The sequence below is a fragment of the Echiichthys vipera genome, assembly GCF_963691815.1.
Source record: "Echiichthys vipera genome assembly, chromosome: 14".
Classification (NCBI taxonomy): domain Eukaryota; kingdom Metazoa; phylum Chordata; class Actinopteri; order Perciformes; family Trachinidae; genus Echiichthys; species Echiichthys vipera.
In genome coordinates this window covers 19173514-19192017 of record NC_139839.1, presented here as the reverse complement: position 1 = coordinate 19192017, position 18504 = coordinate 19173514, and the positions used below count along the sequence as shown (strand labels likewise).

Genomic DNA, 18504 nt, shown 5'->3' with positions numbered 1-18504 from the left:
TAATGACAACATCTAAATTGTTAAATGTTCAGTTTTCTTATGTGATTCATCGTTGTTGTCAAGTCATTACATTTCTCGATGTAACTCAACCCTCCCCTTGATCTTTCTCCCTTTCTCACTGTCTTTGTCCTTCCATCTCTATCTCTCTGGCTAGATAACGTAGCAGGGCATCGCAGTTCCCCACAAGCAGTGAGGAGGGACATCGGCCTAGCAGTCACACATAGGTAAATCTTCCCCTTGCACACTGTGTTCTTTCCTAAGCTTATGTTTCAATAAAGCTAACAAGATTTGTTACTAATGAAATAACATATAAACTTTATACTGTATGTTTAACAGCTTTGCTTGTGTTTATGTAGGTTTTCAACCAAGTCCTGGCTGTCCCAGACATGTCAGGTGTGCCAGAAGAACATGATGTTCGGAGTTAAGTGCAAACACTGTCGGTGAGTTTCTATTTAAAGGATACGTCACTCAATTCACTCAGGTTTATGTGTTTTTGTTATTGGCTGAGACAGTAGCATGTTAGAGGGCAGAATAAGGAAACACAGGAGCTCTGACCATCAGAGAGCATGGAGCTGGACTTGAAAAGTGTTTTGGGTGCCATATACTGATCTGCTGACCACTTTCTGTGCAGGTTAAAGTGCCACAACAAATGCACAAAGGAAGCCCCATCCTGCAGAATCTCCTTTCTGCCAAGTAAGCTTTGTTTTATCTTCAGTCTGCAATTGATGGACACAATGTGTAGTGCATATACATCGTGAAATTTCCAATTTCTCTTCTAGTCGCCAAAATTCGGAGGACTGAGTCTGTTCCGTCTGATATAAATAACCCTGTGGACCGGCCGCCAGAAGCACCACAGTTTGGCACATTACCAAAGGCAATAACAAAAAAGGTAGTTCTGTATTACAGCACACAGTGTTAACAAGTGTTAACTTATTTATTCTCAAGAAAGACATGTTTAGTTATGTAATTAATGTCCTCTATTTAAAGAAAGTTACAGTTGATTTGCATATCATAGCAAATATAATATATACCTTTTTTAATACAAATATAGCTTTTATCCCAAATACAATCCCCATTAGTGGAAATAATTTTTTAAATTTACCATCCTTTCATTCTTGTATCATTTAGTTTTCAGTTGTAATTTCAAGTAAACATTATTTGTGTTATATAAATCACTATGAAACAACTTCAATAAACTCCCCCTCTAGATACAGTAGAGACCTTGGTCTCACTGTGACCCGCTGTCAAAACAGAGGGTTGAAATAATTCAAATTTAGATTTTTCAAGTTGTATGTCTGTGTCCGTCTCCTTCAAAATGACTGGCAGAGTGCCCCAGAGCACAATCCATTGATATCTTTTAAAAGCAATAATGAATACAGAAAACAATGATAGGAAGTCATTAGGATCATATTGACTGAAAAAGCCAAGACAAATTGGAATGATAGAATAAAGCAACTGTGAGATATGAGGAGTGGAGTCTGCAGGTACCCCAGGTGGTAGGATGAGGACTACAACAATACTGAATGATTGTAAAATTACTTTTCTATGACATCTTGATGTAAACTGTATAAATTAGCAAAGCCATCGTGTAGAAAGCTACTAAAATGCCAGACTGGAGTTGTCTCATTTAAGCATTTTTTTAATATGAAAATTAAGACCGCATTTGCCAGAATCCCCATTGGATCCTGCGGCACATCCAGTCCCAGATGCAAAGTGTTTGTTGTGAAGAGAAACGACAAATAGTTCTGCAAGTGATTTTGTAATTGTCTTTTTGGCCTTTTCACCATCTGCCATTTCAAAAATGTTGTAAAGATTAGCTCTGCCATTAAGCAATCCTTTTTTCAGCAGAGCAGATTTTCTTGAAATTGCAATGACTGCTAAAATGTAAAATGAAAGCAAAGCAAAGTGTAGAAGCTGTACAAAGAACCTTATATCAACTCTGATCTGTCTCATTTCCCCCAGGATCATCCTCCAGTGCTGAATCAGCTGGACTCCAGCAGCAATCCGTCCTCCACCACGTCGTCTACACCTTCTTCCCCAGCACCCTTCCAGCAGAGCAATCCTCCCAGCGCTACTCCACCACCAAACCCTTCACCCAAAGGCCATCGGGACATCCGCTTCAACTTCCCAGGTAAGCTTCACTGATGCCTGCATACAGATATACACAAATGTAAATGCAAACAAATCCAGACTCACATTCTGTACACGCTGAAATGTACGTGCTAACTTTGTACTCTTAATTTCTCCTTATTATGCAGAGTATTTTCCATGAATCAGTTTCTAACATTACAGTCTTCAATAGTATGAGCCACAAACACTTTTCTCTTCCCTTCTTTCTCCATATATAACATTAACAATGAAGAACGACTGTGCTTTTTACAGCATCTGTTAATTCAAAGCTTCTCTAACCAACAGTCTTTCTCCCTGCCATGCTTGTCCGTCTTTCCCTCTCTTATTTTTATTTTATTTTTTTTGTTGCAAAAGCTGCCTGCTATTTTCAGCATAGACAGCAGTTTATCTTCCCCGGTGAGTTGACGGTCCCAAAGTGTCATGCTACATTGTAATACTCCCATCATTCCATTCTCCAAACCTCAAATTCCCCCCCATAGCTCTCTTCGTCCTCTGCATGTTTGCTTTTTGGGTTGTAGCAGTTACTGTAGCTGTCTTTCACTCTGTGCATGTTGACCCTTAAAGGTCCTTTGGCACCATCTAGTGGTGGTAGTGGGAAATTGCATGAGCAGTCATGTTCTGTATGTGGTGGGCCATGAGGTTTTCTTAAAGGGAAAGGCAGAGGAGAGAGAACTTTTGCTCCTTAAACTGTCCTGTTTGTGTCTACAGATGTCTCCAGTCCTGCACATTTGCACCCTGATGTCCTCCAAGACACAGTGTAAGACATTTATTTTGAAAGTTAATTCAGTGACAGTATGCGCTCGTTAAATTATTTAATTTGTCTTGGATTTGACCCCTCTGATATACATTCTCTGTGTCACAGCAGTGAGATAGAGCAGTCGGCAGATGACATACACTCTGAACTGGTAGAAGATGATGATGAAGAGGTAATGTTGCAACATGATGTGTACTCAGTCTAGAAAATTCAGGATTTACTATCGTGTATTTGAGAGTCATTTTTCTCAAATGTGTCTTTGCATGAGAGTCATGTTTCACGCTCATTTCTCTCAAACTGCAGTAGATCTGTAACATCAATTCAGATGCTTTAGATCACCTTTTAGTAATATGATGAAAGCAATTTTTCCTTCTTTCAATCTTTTTATTTTCACTGTATACCGGTTAAACACCTAATACTACTCTTTAAAAAGAATGGTACTTACAGTAACACAAAGACTGTACTAGGCACAGACAACAACTGAGCATTCAAACAATCAGACTAACAGACGAAAGAAGAAAACAACACATGCAAACACACACACACACACATAGATCATTAAAGTTCATGAAGACTTTACCCTTTAAGGATCACCTTAATCCCAAAGTTGCAAAACCCTTTGATATGATTTCAGCATAGTCCTCCCCTATAAAATATTTAACTTCAGACAGAGGAAACCCATTCATGTCTCCTTGGAGAACATGTATGAGCCTCTCCAGTGTGAGGACTCACTGATGTTTGATGTCGTCTATCCGACACTGTAAGATTGAGAACCATACAAAGCATCATAGAAGACAAAGGATTCTCTTATATCTGTTTTATTCAGGTGATGTGAGGGCCTCTGATACATTGTAGAGGATTAAGCTCAACAGGACAACATATAATGTATGATTTAAATTTTTCATCTCATTAAAATACCCAGATTCCAGGTGTGAATAATTTTCATGTTAATGGCCTGGCATTAACCAAAAACAGCAGCTCCTCTGACATTTGTTTATTGGAACCATGTTAGACCTGTTTGGCTGTGATGATGCTGGAGCTGTGGTGTTATTAATTTAACCAGGAGAGTCTTGCTGTTGTGTAAATATCACTATTTTACAACTGAGACAGCAACACAGAGCTGGAGACAAAGGAAAAAGCAATACCTCCATAAAACTAAATAGCCTTCCAATAGGGAGATGCATATGCTTTATATACTATTTTACCAGTATTTTCTTAATTTGTAATAAAAATGCCAGTGAGTGCATACTATAGATTAACAAAGCCATCACCACACTCTTGCAGGAAGGGGAGGAGGAAATCGAGGTTGAAGATGAAGACCCAGAAGCGGAGGACGATAATGAGGAAGAAGAGGATGAGGATGAAAACGAAGGGGAAGATGAGGACGATGATGAGGAGGACATGAGGATGAACATGGGCTCGGACGGCGAGTGCGACGAGCTGGATGATCTGCCGAGCTCTCGGGGAAACCAGTGGAAGGGCCCCATCTCCCGCAAGGCGAGTCAGACCAGCGTCTACCTGCAGGAGTGGGACATCCCGTTTGAGCAGCTGGACCTCGGAGAACTCATAGGAAAGGTGAGGAATCTGAGCTAAACTTCCAGAGTATATGTATCATGTTCCCAAAAAGGCATTTCTGCTGAAGCCGTCTGTCCCTGCAGGGCCGCTGGGGCAAAGTGCATAAGGGTCGGTGGCACGGAGAGGTAGCTATCCGACTCCTTGAAATTGATGGGAACAATCAGGACCACCTGAAGCTCTTTAAAAAGGAGGTGATGAACTACAGGCAGACCAGGCACGAGAATGTGGTCCTCTTCATGGGGGCCTGCATGGCTCCACCCCACCTAGCCATCATCACCAGGTTAGAGCAGAAATATTAAACACACCTCTGAAATGATTTTACCCCGAATACATGGTGTCATTTACAATTTTGAATCTTCCTTCTCCCCCAACAGTTTCTGCAAAGGGAGGACCCTGTATTCAGTTGTCAGAGACACGAAAAACACTTTGGATATTAATAAGACGAGACAAATCGCTCAGGAGATTGTAAAGGTAATGCTTCTTTTTCACACTTCTCATTTATGCATTTGTAATGAAGCCACATTTCACATCCACAAACTGACTTGCATGCCATGAAATATTTACATTTTAAGAAACAGGAAAATCTGTATGATAAGAAAAGTCATATTTATTAAATATGATATGTGTATGAAAAGCCAATGCCACAGCAAAAAGACTCAAATAGTTGCTTTGTCTTCCGACACAGGGAATGGGCTATCTGCACGCTAAAGGCATTGTTCACAAAGACCTCAAGTCTAAGAATGTTTTCCATGATACAAATAAAGTCATAATCACAGACTTCGGGCTGTTTGGGATCTCGGGAGTCGTTCAGGAGGGGAGGTAAGAAACGCCACTCAAGAGGCCTTGAAAACACAACCTCAGCCAAAGTGCTTTTCACACCACACTGTTATTACCTGGGGAGAACCAGCTATTTGTAATAATTGCTGCAGTCCACAGCCGCTCCAGTCCTTCAGGCATTCCCCCATTGTCAGCCAGTATTTTTGTGTCTGAAGTCTCCTGATTGCAAAAATCCAAATACTTTCCAGCGCACTCTTGTTATTTGAGGGGCATTTTGAACACACAGCTTGCCAATGTTATACTCCCTTTGTGTATGGCTTCATGAATAGCTTTTTGCATACAGGAGTAGGAGATGGACTACATTTAGTTAATGCATTTTCCACTCTAGTTAATGCATCCTTCCACTCAGATTTTCCACTCCATTTGATTTGCTACTGACAAATGTGTACCTTTTCTTTTTTTCTTTTTTTTCAGGCGTGAGAACAAACTTAAACTTCCACATGGATGGATTTGTTATCTCGCACCAGAGATTGTTCGCAGGATGAGCCCAGGTAACAATGAGGACCGCCTTCCATTTTCCACTTCAGCAGATGTATACGCCTTTGGGTAAGTTCTCATTTTTGGTAACTTAGTTTAAGCTCTGACGACCTATTGTTCTGTCACACCTGTTTCTGACTTAAAAACAAAAAAAAAAGCTTACTTTACTTAGAGAATTTAGGAATAATCCTACTTATTCTTTCCTTCTCTAAGCACCATTTGGTATGAGCTTCAGGCTAGGGACTGGCCAATCACCAACCAGCACGTGGAAGCTACTATCTGGCAGGTGGGGAGTGGAGAGGGCATAAAGAAGGTCTTGGCGGAGATCAGCCTCGGCAAGGAGGTCACTGTGAGTTAAAACGGAATCACAAGTGTGTCAGTCACTCAGAAAAGTGAATGTACATTCTGTTTGTATAAGGGTTGCGAATAAGCTGTGCTCTAGTGATGGAGAGATTTGAAGATGTTGCGAGAACGTTTTCGATTGATCATCATTCATAGTCCACAGTCCAGGGGGTGCGTGGCTCAGTTGCATTGACTCAAAATGGTTTGTCGTCTCAGGAGATCCTGTCTGCCTGCTGGGCGTACGACCTGAGAGAGAGGCCCACCTTCACCCAGCTGGCTGACATGCTGGAGAAGCTGCCCAAACTCAACCGCAGGCTCTCCCACCCTGGACACTTCTGGAAGTCTGCAGAGTAGGTATCCAGAAATGAAGAAAGATGTGAAGACACTGGAGAGACAAAAAAAAAAGATCCCTTATCTCTCGTTGTGCATTCTTGTGGTACAACAGTTTGTCAGTCATGATCCTATTCGTCATTGACTCCAAACTCTACAAACAATAAAGAGACTGCAGCCTTCAGGGGTTCGGGTTGGGGTGACTTAGTCTTATATTTGAATAAGATTCATAAATGTATATCTGTTTGATATATTTTAAAAATCAAACAACTTCAATACGTTTGAAGTATTCCATAATTTCGGTTCTTGGTCACACACTCACTGCACTGCAGCATAGCTCTTCTCAGCTCAGCTGTCGCTTGCTCTCTAATGAAATGTGAACTTTGTGATTTTGAATTGTGAATGGGAAAGATTCATATATTTGTTTTCTCGTTGTTTGTTTCATGACAGAAATTGCGCGTTCTTGACAGAAATATGTATCGCAGGGATGACTGTCGCTGTCAAACATTGGATAATGTGTTGTCATGGCAATTTCCTGTTTCATAAAAGAGACTGGCAAGAGAAGTAAAGATTTATATGACTGATCCACACAGATATAAAGTTATGCGTTGTATTTGCATTAATTTCAGTCCTGTGTGTGTGCGTGTGCGTGTGCGTGTGCGTGTGTGTGTGTGTGTGTGTGTGTGTGTGTGTGTGTGTGTGTGCGTGCCCGCTTGAAACAACAGTAAAGTTGCGAGAATCAGCAGAAGGAAGAGGTTAACTGTGTGATAACATAGTCATTTCTTTGTTCTCGCTGTCATCTAGCTATAAATATGGGCCATTTTAATGAAGCAGTGTGAACGATTTAGGGGGATCTATTGGCAGAGATTATGTTTTCTCTAACCACCTGAAACTAAGAATAGTTTTGTTTTTGTTAGCTTAGAATGAGCAAGCGAATCCTCATCCATAGAGTCTGCCATATTGCACCACCAAGTTTTTACAGTTGTGCAGAACAGACAAACCAAATTCTGGCTCCAGAGAGGGCCTTTCGCGTTTTAAAGTTACCTGAAGGCCACCGTTGCTACACACTCCTCCTTTAAGTTGAGTTTAACTGTCCAAAGTGTAAAAAGAGTTAGGAGAATTTTTGTATCTAAAAAGTCACAACCGGAAAATCTGTAAGAAAAAAAAAACCTCACTTCTCACTTCTTCATGTGATGTACATGTACATGTCTGCACCAAAATAGATTTCATCCTCTTTTTACTCAGACCAGCTTTTTCACTTCCTGCCACCACGAAACATCTACACATTAATTTACATGACTTCAGTACAACCTTGCATTCACAACATGTTTCCTACTTGTCCTCTGCTTCTCATTCCTGGTTGGCTTTTTCATAAACTTTTATTGTGTTTGCTCCAAGGCTGCAAGCTGCCATTTTATTTCTATTTTAACCAGTAGTGAAGGGCCCTCGCTATCAATCCTCTATAGTTGAATGCCAGATTTGTTGAGCTGCATGATGTGAGAGATGCGAGCATGATTTCTTTAAAAAGGAAACAATGCAAATGACTTAAAAAGCTCTGCTTTGTCATAAACTGATGAAAGAACTCACACAGCCTGACCTGTTTTCATGCGGTGAATGTCCTTCAACTAATCTACACGTGTGTAATATCTTGCTGCTTTTCAAATGATGCTTTTCTTCACTGTAAAGCTGTTACACTTTCACTAACCATCTAACGTTTGTGTTTTCCTTTTGCTCTTTTCTCTCTTTTCTTTTTTCTCTTTTCAAATCTAGGTTGTAGCAGTCGCTCTGAAACATAAGCAATGCAAAACAAAGCCTGGGTCTGCCTTGCATGCTCCTGTATCCTTAACTCTTACAGGATTGATCAAAGCATTGCCTCTCCCCGGAACAGTCACTGCTTCCACTAATCCACAGTCGGATCTTCCATGTCTAAGCGTTGCGTTTTCTTGTTGGGAAGAGAGGATCGGTGGAGCAAGGTGTGGCGGGAGCAGGGAGGGGAGGAGGGGGGGGACACAGCTGTCGTCCTTCACGCTTTGCCTCCTATCGTATAATATCTCTTTGCCTCTCTTTTGGTTTTGCTCTGCACTGTTGTTCGGGGCTCTGAGGCTTGTGAATAACTGGCTTGTGGTGTCTGCGCTGAGAGTGACCAGTGCGCTGCGGTCCGTGCCTGCTGATGGCCGCCCCGTCCTCGGCCCGCTCATCTTTCTCTGTGCTGCTGTGATGTAGTTGTTCACACTGTTCTTTTTGTTGCGCTCTGAAACACACGCAAACACACCGGTGGACATAAAACAAACTCTACTACCAAATGGACCACTTAATTTGTCTGCGTTTTCACCCTGAGGGGTGTTGACACACGTTTGCAAGCTGAGTGATGTTTTAAAAACCAACTGCCTCTCTCTCCTCCTCTCTCTCAGTTTGTGATGGTTTTAGTTGGCATGTGCTGAGATGTTCACCAGCCCATGTCTAGACACAATATGCACTTTGTCAACCAGAAAAAAATAATAATAATCATGAACTCTTTTTGTTATTGTTGTTGTTGTTGTTGTTGTTGTTGTTGTTGTTGTTTAGTTTGGTTTTGAATAGTCATATTTGCAGTGGGGTTTTTTTTTCAGGAGGGTCTAAGAGGCTTGGGCAGTGTGATATGGTCACTTGTATGTTGTCTTTTTGGAGTATAACCTGGTAAATTCACTGTTTATTGGATGCATTCAAAAACTGGGCACTGATGAAGACTTCTGTATGCTAAACAATAGCCGAAAGGAAAAGACACGGGTGAAATATTCCTTTATCATTCACAATCCACATGGGGATAGAATAATGCTGGCTATTTATAATAAAATACTTTTTTTAAATAATAATCTCCATCCATTGAAGTGTAAAGTGCACCTTATAAGAATATGAGTTATTTAGAACGATCCTTTCTTCAAGAAGTTTATTTCATACTCTGCGCAAAAAAGAAAATAAATCAGGAACCTGGCGCAAAAGTGTCCTATATCTTCCTAAGACATTACCTCTTGTGCGAGCTTGTGTATACTGTTTGTGATTGCTGGCTTCAGTTGGCGTGCTTGTACTGTATTTATGCGTTGTGTGTGTGTGTGTGTGTGTCTGTGTGTCTGTGTGTGTGTGTGGGTGCACGTGCGACTGTGAGCGTACTGTGTTGGAATACGTAGGGGTTGGTTTTTCGTGAAAGACTGCAGTAAATGTTGTGGTTCAAATCCAATGCTATGTAATGTACATATATTATTTAATGTATAGCAAATGGACATGATTCTTCTAATATTTGTATGACATTTTATATGTAAAATACATCACGTTTTTGAATAGGTACTGCTATAGCGATTACAAATGTATATATATTTATATTTTTCATGTATAAAATACTGTAAAAAAGCTGTACAAGTTTTTTTAGAATGGGCCAATACATGTTTTTCTATGTTATTGTAAAAATTCATATTTTTGTATTGCATGTGACTTCCATTCTGTACACGCAGTTTCTGTTTTCATCCATGAAAAGACAATAAAATGAGGCTTGTCATGTAACAAAGGAGTGGACACATTTATTCTCCTGTTGTAATGCAGCAATATGAGGCTGCAGTATAACTGATTTATTCTTAAAATAACTAAGTTTATCACGTACAAACGAGAGATTTATAACTGCTAGATACATACCAGTTTCAGTTGTTGGATTGCACTATGCACAGTGCAGAAAATGAAACAAAATAATCATGTGCTTGTACTGAGATATCGGTTTTATATAAAGAGAAAATGCAGACAAGTAATGGAAATGCCATAAATTGTGCACATTAATCAGTTTGTGATTAATTTTTGAATCGATTTGACTTTATCCTAGGGAAAAAAAGTATTGATTTTAAGTCCGAGTTGTTATACTGGGACATACGTAGATTGGAGGCACACAAATATGTGGATTCAAAGCATGCATTTATTTTAAACAATAATTCTACATTTTACAAAACAAATAACTGTTGCAAGTTAGAAAGACGGTTAGTGTTGTGGCTAGAAGAGTGAAAAAAGGGTTGCTGAAAATGATAAGGCTCCACTCTGGAATGTGAAGGAAGAAGAGCGCAGAAATCAGACCCTTGAGAGCCCACCTGGGCTAGTTTCATGTCTCAAGTGGATCTGCTTGAGAAGTGTTAGCCCTTGCAAAAACTCCTTTCAGGGTTAATAATGGACCTTGACACTTATTTGAGCAGAATGTTATGAATAAGATTGCAGCAGCTGCGTAATGTTCAATATCCCAGTTGTCCTCTAGGTGGCATACAGACACAACAGAAAGAAATAGTTTTATTATTACAGCTGTGTGCATTTAACATGAAGTTTGGTCAGATCTTGTTTTGTTGCAGTGTATGTTTTGTGTATTATGCAATGTTCAGGTGTGAGAGAGTGAGCATTCTTTAATCTAGAACAGCTGAATCAGCTGATGTGAAAATGAGTTACTATCTCCTAAATCTGGGACCCGCTTTAATTTATGAGTTTGTCAGCTAAAATGTCTGAAGCTGCTCCAAAATGAATGGAGAAAAAAGCTTCTCAGAGCGCATTCAGGAGGACTCTTCTTCGTGTAACAGAGTATCATCTGGTTCAAAACTGATATACCAGTACTATGGTTAAGTAAGGCCACTTGCATCTACGTCCAAATCTGGCTCAGATATTTTATTTATCCACACTTATCCATAGTTATAATCTTGTTGTTTGGACTGTCAGCATGGGTAATGCTTTATAAGCTTCAGGGGAAAAACGGTCTTCCTTTTTTTTTCGCTTTTGTTCTTAGTCATCACTTAAAAGCTGTATATCACATAATATAAGGCCTTGGGAGCTGTCAGTGAAATGATAAATACTTGCATTCGGTCCTTGAAACTTGTTATCAGGAAGGATGCATCTGAAGTGTGGCGTTGACTAGTAAGAATGATGGATTGATTTCTGCATACTGGTATCAATCCAACAGAAAAGAAAGGACCTTGTATCCTGATGATGCACTGCAACTAAAAGCTCTTTGACTCCAACTGGTACTGGATCACATGAGCAGCATTTGGTGAGGGCAAACTGTATCCTTCAGTGGGAGGCCAGACACAGAATGTCCTTTCTTTCCTGCATGGTAATCAAAGTAAATAACAATTAGTAATCTGTTTGTTTTTGTTATGAATTCTGGGCTTGAGAAATATTGACACCAGTGTAACACCATATTGCTCTACTTTTCCCTCTCAAACCACAACAGAAGGGAGATTATTTATAATAACGTCTGAGTTGAGATTATCTATGTTATCTGCTTTCTGTAACTTACAATTCTAACAAGCCGCTCTGTGAACTATACTGACAGTATTGTGCCCCGGGCTGCACTTGACTGCCTCTGTGCTCATCAGAATCAATGAAGTGCACAGACCGTCGTATAAATTGTTACAGAAGATAGCTGTGCTTGAGACCAGGATATTTGAGCTGGAGAAGTCTTTTGAAATCTACAACACTCTGCCAGTGTCTTGAGCCGGGCGAGCTAGTTCATCAGAATTCAACTCGGCCATCGATCTCCAAATGACACCATAACTTTCCCTCACTGAAACGAAATCTATGGAATCTTGTGCTGTGGATGGGACGTCTACCTGCTGGGAAAATATGGGCAATAAAACTGTGGTGGAAGAAGTATTCAGAAGTTCTACTTAAGTAAAGGTAGCAATACTACAAGTAAATGTCCTGCATTCAAATTTTTTATTTAAGTAAAAGTATTAGCAACAAATAACTTAAAGTGTCAAAATGAAAAGGTCTAATTATACAGAATGAACCATTTCAGATAAATAGTTTTAATGTTACAACTGCTAAAGGTGGAGCTAGTTTTAATCACTTTGTATACTGCTAGGTAGCATAATATACAATAATGCACCACGATTTATTATTCAATTTATATTTTGTGTTAATGAATCTGTAAAATAACTACTAACTAAAGTTTTCAAGTACATGTAGCAGAGTAAAAAGTACAATGGTTTCCCCAAAAATGTCACGGAGTAGATGTGTAAAATAGGACAAAAATGTCAATTTTAAAGTAAAGTACATCAAAATTGTTCTTAAGTACAGTACTTGAGTAAATAATACATTCCACCACTGCTTAAAGATAAATGTAAGACTGTACTCCAACAGAGGACAACATTTATTCAGCCAACTTAAACTCAACAATTAATAAATCTCAAGGAGCTGGAAGTGGAGACGACTGCTGACACGTTTGGACATAGGAGTGTATAGAGTTCTATGCAGAATCTAACAGAAAAGGGCAACAAAAAAAAGTCTTACGTGGAGCAAAAGGGGGAAAAAGCAGACTGAATAAAATGACTCTACCTGCGGGGGCCAGTGAAGTCTCCAGAGAGCAATCAGAAGTGCTAAAGCAGGATTTAGTTGAGCTGTCTAATTATCTGGAGGCCCTTTTTGTCAGTGGACCACTGCCAAGGGTCAACAGAGGGATCAACAAGTTCAGCAGACTCAGGACTCAACACAAGGGATCAATAATATCGATAACTCCAACCTGTTCTCCGGCATCTTTTCAGGGCAGATGGCTGGGTCTCACATGATGCACCCTGACACACAGTAGCCTCCATGTGACAAAGACAAAACATTACAGCCTCAATGTCAGCATGTTTACAACCAGCTCATGGATCATTCTTCTAGTTCTTCCTTCTCTTACTCTCCCCTGCCTCACGTCTTTTGAGATTCACTGATAAAAACAAAATGGAAGTGCTGCTTAATGCTAGCATTAAATTCACCCCCACATCACTGCCTTATTCTATTTTTATCTTGTAATTTCATTTTCCTCCTTTAAACTATTTACAGTAAGTGTCTTGTTTTATTGTCTTGCATTTCTTTGGTATCTTTTTCTAATGTTTTTCCGTCTCATGTGAAGCACTTGTGAATTGTGTTGTCGCTGAAATGTGTTATGCTTAGTGCTAAACTTGTCATGCCTTGCCTCTACTGTAAGTGTTGTAACTGACAAATGGGACTTTCCATCACTCAGGGGAAGATGGTTAAGGCTTCTGAGATGAAATCATCTGTGTTCCTTCTATTCTCACTTCCTCTAAAACATATTTAGCCTGCTTTCTGCTTTATCCAATTAAATCAGCATCAAGGGTTGCGCCCTGGTAGCTCACCTGGTTAACCGTGCGCCCCATAGGCTCAGTCCTTAATATTATGCTATTATGCTTTCTTAGTTTCTGTCATATAAATCTTATCATAATATTGGATTTTCATGCTTAACATGACCAAATTCTCAAATAACGAGGTAAATGTTTTTTATGGGTAACCCAGCAGATCTGCTGTCAACGCCTTCTTTCAGACAGTTTTTCTACTTTCTCTGCGGTCTGACATCGAGCCTTCTTGGATTTGTCAAATAAGATCATGTGCTCCAGCCACGGCACGTCGGGCAAGCCCACGAAATACAGCTCCAGCAGCTCTGGAAGAACGTGCTGCTGTTTACTACATGTAGCTACATGCTAACTGCAGAGAAAGCCGAAATATTTGTCGCTCATTCCTCCCCAAATTTAGAGCACTCTCCTGCTATGTCCACAGTGCTTACTAGCTAGCAACAGTAATAGTAGTAGTAGTAGTAGGAACAGCAGGGAAGGAGACCAGGAAGTGCCTGACCAATCAGAGCAGACTGGGCTTATCTGAAGGGGGGCTTGCGCTGCAACAGAACGTCTCAGACAGAGGTTGCTGTAGCCATGAGCAGTATGAGATAGAACAAGTGTTTTTTGAGCATTAAAGCATGTAAATATGTTCTAGTAAAAACACAAAATACATGTCTGAAACTGAGAAAGAGTGTAATAGGTCCCCTTTAAAGCAGCAACCCAGGTCCCACTCAAAATCCTGGCCCTTTGCTACATGCCCCCCCCCCCCCCCCCCCCCCCCCCCCCCACACACACACACACACACACACACACACACACACCTTTTTCCTTTCAAATCTTCAGCTGCACCATCAAATAAATCAAAAATTTGATGCTGCTTTAGAGGTCAGCCACAGTAATAACACTATTATCTAGTGATAGACCAATACATCGGCCGGGCGATATTATCAGGTGATGCGGACTGCTACGTTCGCCAATAGTTTTTCCCCGGCATTATTTACAGACAGGCGTCCACAGGCAGCTCTGTGTTGCTGGAGACGCCTTTTTATGTTCTTTTTTTATTTTTTTAAATTGAGACTCATAGCATTTGTTATCATCTATGTGTCATTTTTTCGATGTAAATTGAGGGAGCAAAAGTAGTATCGGCTGCCATTCGGTCAGTTCGGTCATTGGCTAAGGCTGATGAAAAAAAAAAAACAGTATCGGCATCGGTCCTTAAAAATCCATCTCGGTCGATCCCTACTATTATCATAACACTACGTATGATGACAGGCCCGTACACTTGCTTCCATCCTTCTGTCTCAATAACAACATGTTATCCAATATTATCATTTTATCATACAATTTTATTATCAGTTTTACTATCAATTCCTTTTTATGGTCATGTTGATGTGCTTGTCTAAACATGGTGTCATTGTCGTGATGACAAAAGCACAACATCCTGAGCAGCAGGGTTTACACTCCAGGGTCTTCAGCTCATTGCCTGCAAAACAGATGGTATTGGAGCATGGAGTGTGTTTATGGATGAAGTTTGAAAGCTTCTCTTGTGCATGTCGCTAGTGTCACCTGCAGGGAAAAGGCATCTTATCAAATCATGCATTTCACTCTACATGTAAGTTATGTGAGTCCAGGTGCACACACAGCAGAATTGGCCACAAATCACACGGGAAATGCAAACATACAGAGGAAACCAGAAGGGGGACTTTATTAAATAAATACATTTGAAATCAATGCAAATAATATTTGTTATATTTTTTGCAGTGAACTGATGTTGAACAGGGTTCGTCTTACATATTTGGATCTGATGTTTCTATGTGCATGAGTTGTGCTGCAACATTTTCCACCACATGTGATATTAGCTGACTAAAATGTCAAAAGGCCTTGTATTATTGGTACATGACATTTTAACATGGACTATAATTATAGTCATCTGTGAGAAATTGTGGCTTGGACGAAAATAAGAAGATGACACTGAAGAAGACGGACGTATGCGTGTTTATTCCAGTTATGTCACCTAAAATGTTCTGTGGGCGTCAGTGAGAAGACAAAGTTATTATAAACTATGTAAGAGATAAAATGGCCCATCAGCATGTCAGCTTCCAAAAAAGAGACAGAAAGACATTATAATTTTCACAAATAAAAAAATGTGCAAAATGGGGTGGGCAGTGGCTGAGTGGTTAGATTGGTCGCCCCATGTAAAGAGGCTGAAGCTCCTTGAGACAGCGACCTCGGGTTAGACTCTGACCTGCGGCCCTTTGCCTCATGTCTCCCCCTCTATCTCTCTCAGCCCATTTTCTGTCTGTCCTATATACTACGCAAAATGCTTCTTAACTGTTTGTGTTAAAGGAACAAATTTCTGACATTGGTGGCATTCAGATTCTAGTTTGGACTGAGGGCACTGTTTTTGATTTTTTAAATGTTAGTTTTACTCTCACAACTATGGGCCAAACATACATAAAATGATCAGTGAGTTAGAGCTATTTTACCATAAATGAGCTTTGAGTGAACATTGAGAGTGCTTGCAACTTTTTTAGTGTGCCGGGCAACACATGCGTGACCACTTCAAGTACTGAACAGTAAAACCAAAACCACTTCCTTTTCTTATTATAGTCCAAATGGAGAAGTAAGAAAAAGGCAGCCAGATGAGTCTGTCATTCAACATTGTCAGTGCTTCTTTTTCACGCTTCTTTCTCCTTATTTGCAGCACATTGCATCCATATTTACTTATACAAAACCTTATTCTTCTTGGAACTATATCAAGATCACCAACAATGTAAGTACCAGATGCATTAATACGTACTTTTATTTTGAAAGCTGTGAACACTGACGAATGGTCCAAAGAATAATAGTGTGAACTTTATTTTGAGGACACAAATGGTAAGAACCCTAATAAGAAGGAAGTGGTGCTAACATCTATTTATAGTTAGTGCTGTATAATATTTTTGACTACTTTAAAAGCTGCCTTGTACATTATGAAATATATAAATTACAAAATGTTTTGTATTACTTCAACACAAGTTTACATCTGTTTCAGGAGTCTTTCTGTGCAATTACAATCATATATTCACAGAAAATGTCCTCAAACAATGCAAGAATATGATAATGGATACTGAAAACTGATGAATCTGAAAAGAATGATTTACTGTATGGGAAAGTATGGGGACAATTTGTACCCAAAACAATCCAAGCACCGTAGCCAATAAATTCAAAGCTAAATCAATGTTAAGGGATCATACCAGTGTTTCAAATGACATACATTACAGTGCATCCCTGCTTACCATTTTGTAAACCCTCCTTTAGTTTTTTTTAATATATATTTTGGGGGACAGCTGCTGGTTCAGATGTACTATAATGAACTTGCTTGAGATCCTTGAAGACACATCACACTGAACGACATGCAGATGAGCATGTTGTTCAGTGTTTTTATTGTCAAAAATCTACTTTGTCTTAGTTAATTAGCAATTTTCCATTTGATTAGACATGAGCACCCCCCCCCCCCCCCCCACCCAAAAAAAACGTAGTTTGTGACGCAAAGCAGTCAAATAAATCAGAAAAAGGGAAATAAGTAAATTATTAATCTATGATATTCTGCTGTGTTCTTGAAAATGGTTACCAGTTATCACAAATATATTTGATTTGCAGTGGTGGGAGAAAGCAGCAGTGTAGAAATATTCTGTTATAAGTAAGAGTCCTGCATGTAAAGTTTCTTAAGCCATGAAAAGGCCCCCCAAAATTTTTTTAAATCTGCATAAGTACAATTATTTTCATCACTGGTGACTTGTAGCACAAACCCAACAAAAACATTATTTTGGTTTGATTATGGCTGCCCCATAGATTATAAAGTAAGGTGCTACTATGACTGGGCTTCTTCTTCATTCTCCTTACTGTATTAGATATGTATTGCAAAACTCAGTTTAAACTGACCTGCTATCCCTTCTTGTATCTTCTCAGATACCAACATGAATGGCCTTCTCTACCTGTTCTACTGCATAGAAATCCTGGGCACGCTATTGTGTGCAGCTCAAAAGACAACAGGACCTCCTTCTGCTAATTTTTCAACAGAGACTTCAGAGAGCTCCAGTATTCCAGCTTCTCAAACACCATCAATGGCTGATCTCAGCAGTGACGCCAGCACCATGGCGGAAGCCACCACTAAGTCACCTACAACAGTTTCCCAGGTCTCCAACAGTAATAACGCTTCACCTTCACCTCGCCCACAAGGGTTTATGTTTTACAGGAAAGAATGTATTCCAGTGTTCATGGTGTCTGGCGGACTGATCATAGCCTGTAGTATTCTGGTGGTTTCTACTCTGTTGCTGTTATGGAAGGTGTGCCAATTGAGCAGACGCATCAAGATGCTGAGCAGCAACGCTGACCTGATCAGCGCCAATGAATACTGGATGGGAACTGCCAAGAAGAACAAAAGCACATCAGAGACAGAAGCCAAAGAGACCAGTGTGTTAATGTCTGACATCCATGAAACACAGGAGGAGATGGGTAATGGTTCCACCAAGGAAGAAGAAGGGGAGGGAAGCAAGGATGGACAAATGGGCGAGGAGAACAAAAAGGAGGTAGTGGACATTGCAAAGAGTGAGGAAGCTTTAACTACACCTGTTGCTGAAAATGCATCCTCCTCAAAGCCACGTGAGGAGGCCACCCAGTCTGACCAAGCTATAGCAGCCTCCTCCTCAAAGGATGTGGTGTAGAGTTGTGTTTGTGTGATGCCAAAGCTGAGTTTCCTCAGCACCTGCCTTTACTTCCCTATAGTTTTGCAACCCATTTACTGTTAATGAAGGATACTTTTATCAGCAGCTTTTCCTTTACACTTAGTTCACTGCATGTGTTGTTAATTCTGTTAAACTGAGCCCTGAACATTTCTGGTTGAAAATAATTGGTTGATATTGTAATTGATATACAGGTGTTTTAACATTAAAATTCTGTATATTAATA

The 18504-nt window shown here is 40.0% G+C and overlaps 2 protein-coding genes across 3 annotated transcripts in view; both read left to right on the top strand.

The window, feature by feature from the left end:
- Positions 1–8404, top strand: part of ksr1a (kinase suppressor of ras 1a) — a 30352-nt gene extending 21948 nt beyond the window's left edge. For both annotated transcript variants that reach the window (XM_083927357.1, XM_083927358.1), the window contains exons 6-20: positions 155–224; positions 357–440; positions 632–693; positions 780–889; positions 1963–2131; positions 2839–2887; positions 2993–3056; positions 4169–4459; positions 4543–4739; positions 4834–4930; positions 5145–5278; positions 5711–5842; positions 5987–6122; positions 6332–6465; positions 8216–8404. In XM_083927357.1, the coding sequence (XP_083783483.1) occupies positions 155–224; positions 357–440; positions 632–693; positions 780–889; positions 1963–2131; positions 2839–2887; positions 2993–3056; positions 4169–4459; positions 4543–4739; positions 4834–4930; positions 5145–5278; positions 5711–5842; positions 5987–6122; positions 6332–6465; positions 8216–8222 (1736 nt within the window). In that variant the 3' untranslated portion in view covers positions 8223–8404. The remainder of the gene's footprint in view (positions 1–154; positions 225–356; positions 441–631; positions 694–779; positions 890–1962; positions 2132–2838; positions 2888–2992; positions 3057–4168; positions 4460–4542; positions 4740–4833; positions 4931–5144; positions 5279–5710; positions 5843–5986; positions 6123–6331; positions 6466–8215) is intronic.
- A 7819-nt stretch (positions 8405–16223) lies between these two features.
- Positions 16224–18504, top strand: LOC310957144 (uncharacterized protein). Its single transcript, XM_083927590.1, has 2 exons — positions 16224–16327; positions 17506–18504. The coding sequence occupies exon 2, from the start codon at positions 17514–17516 to the stop codon at positions 18258–18260; it is 747 nt and encodes a 248-aa protein (XP_083783716.1). The 5' UTR covers positions 16224–16327; positions 17506–17513; the 3' UTR covers positions 18261–18504.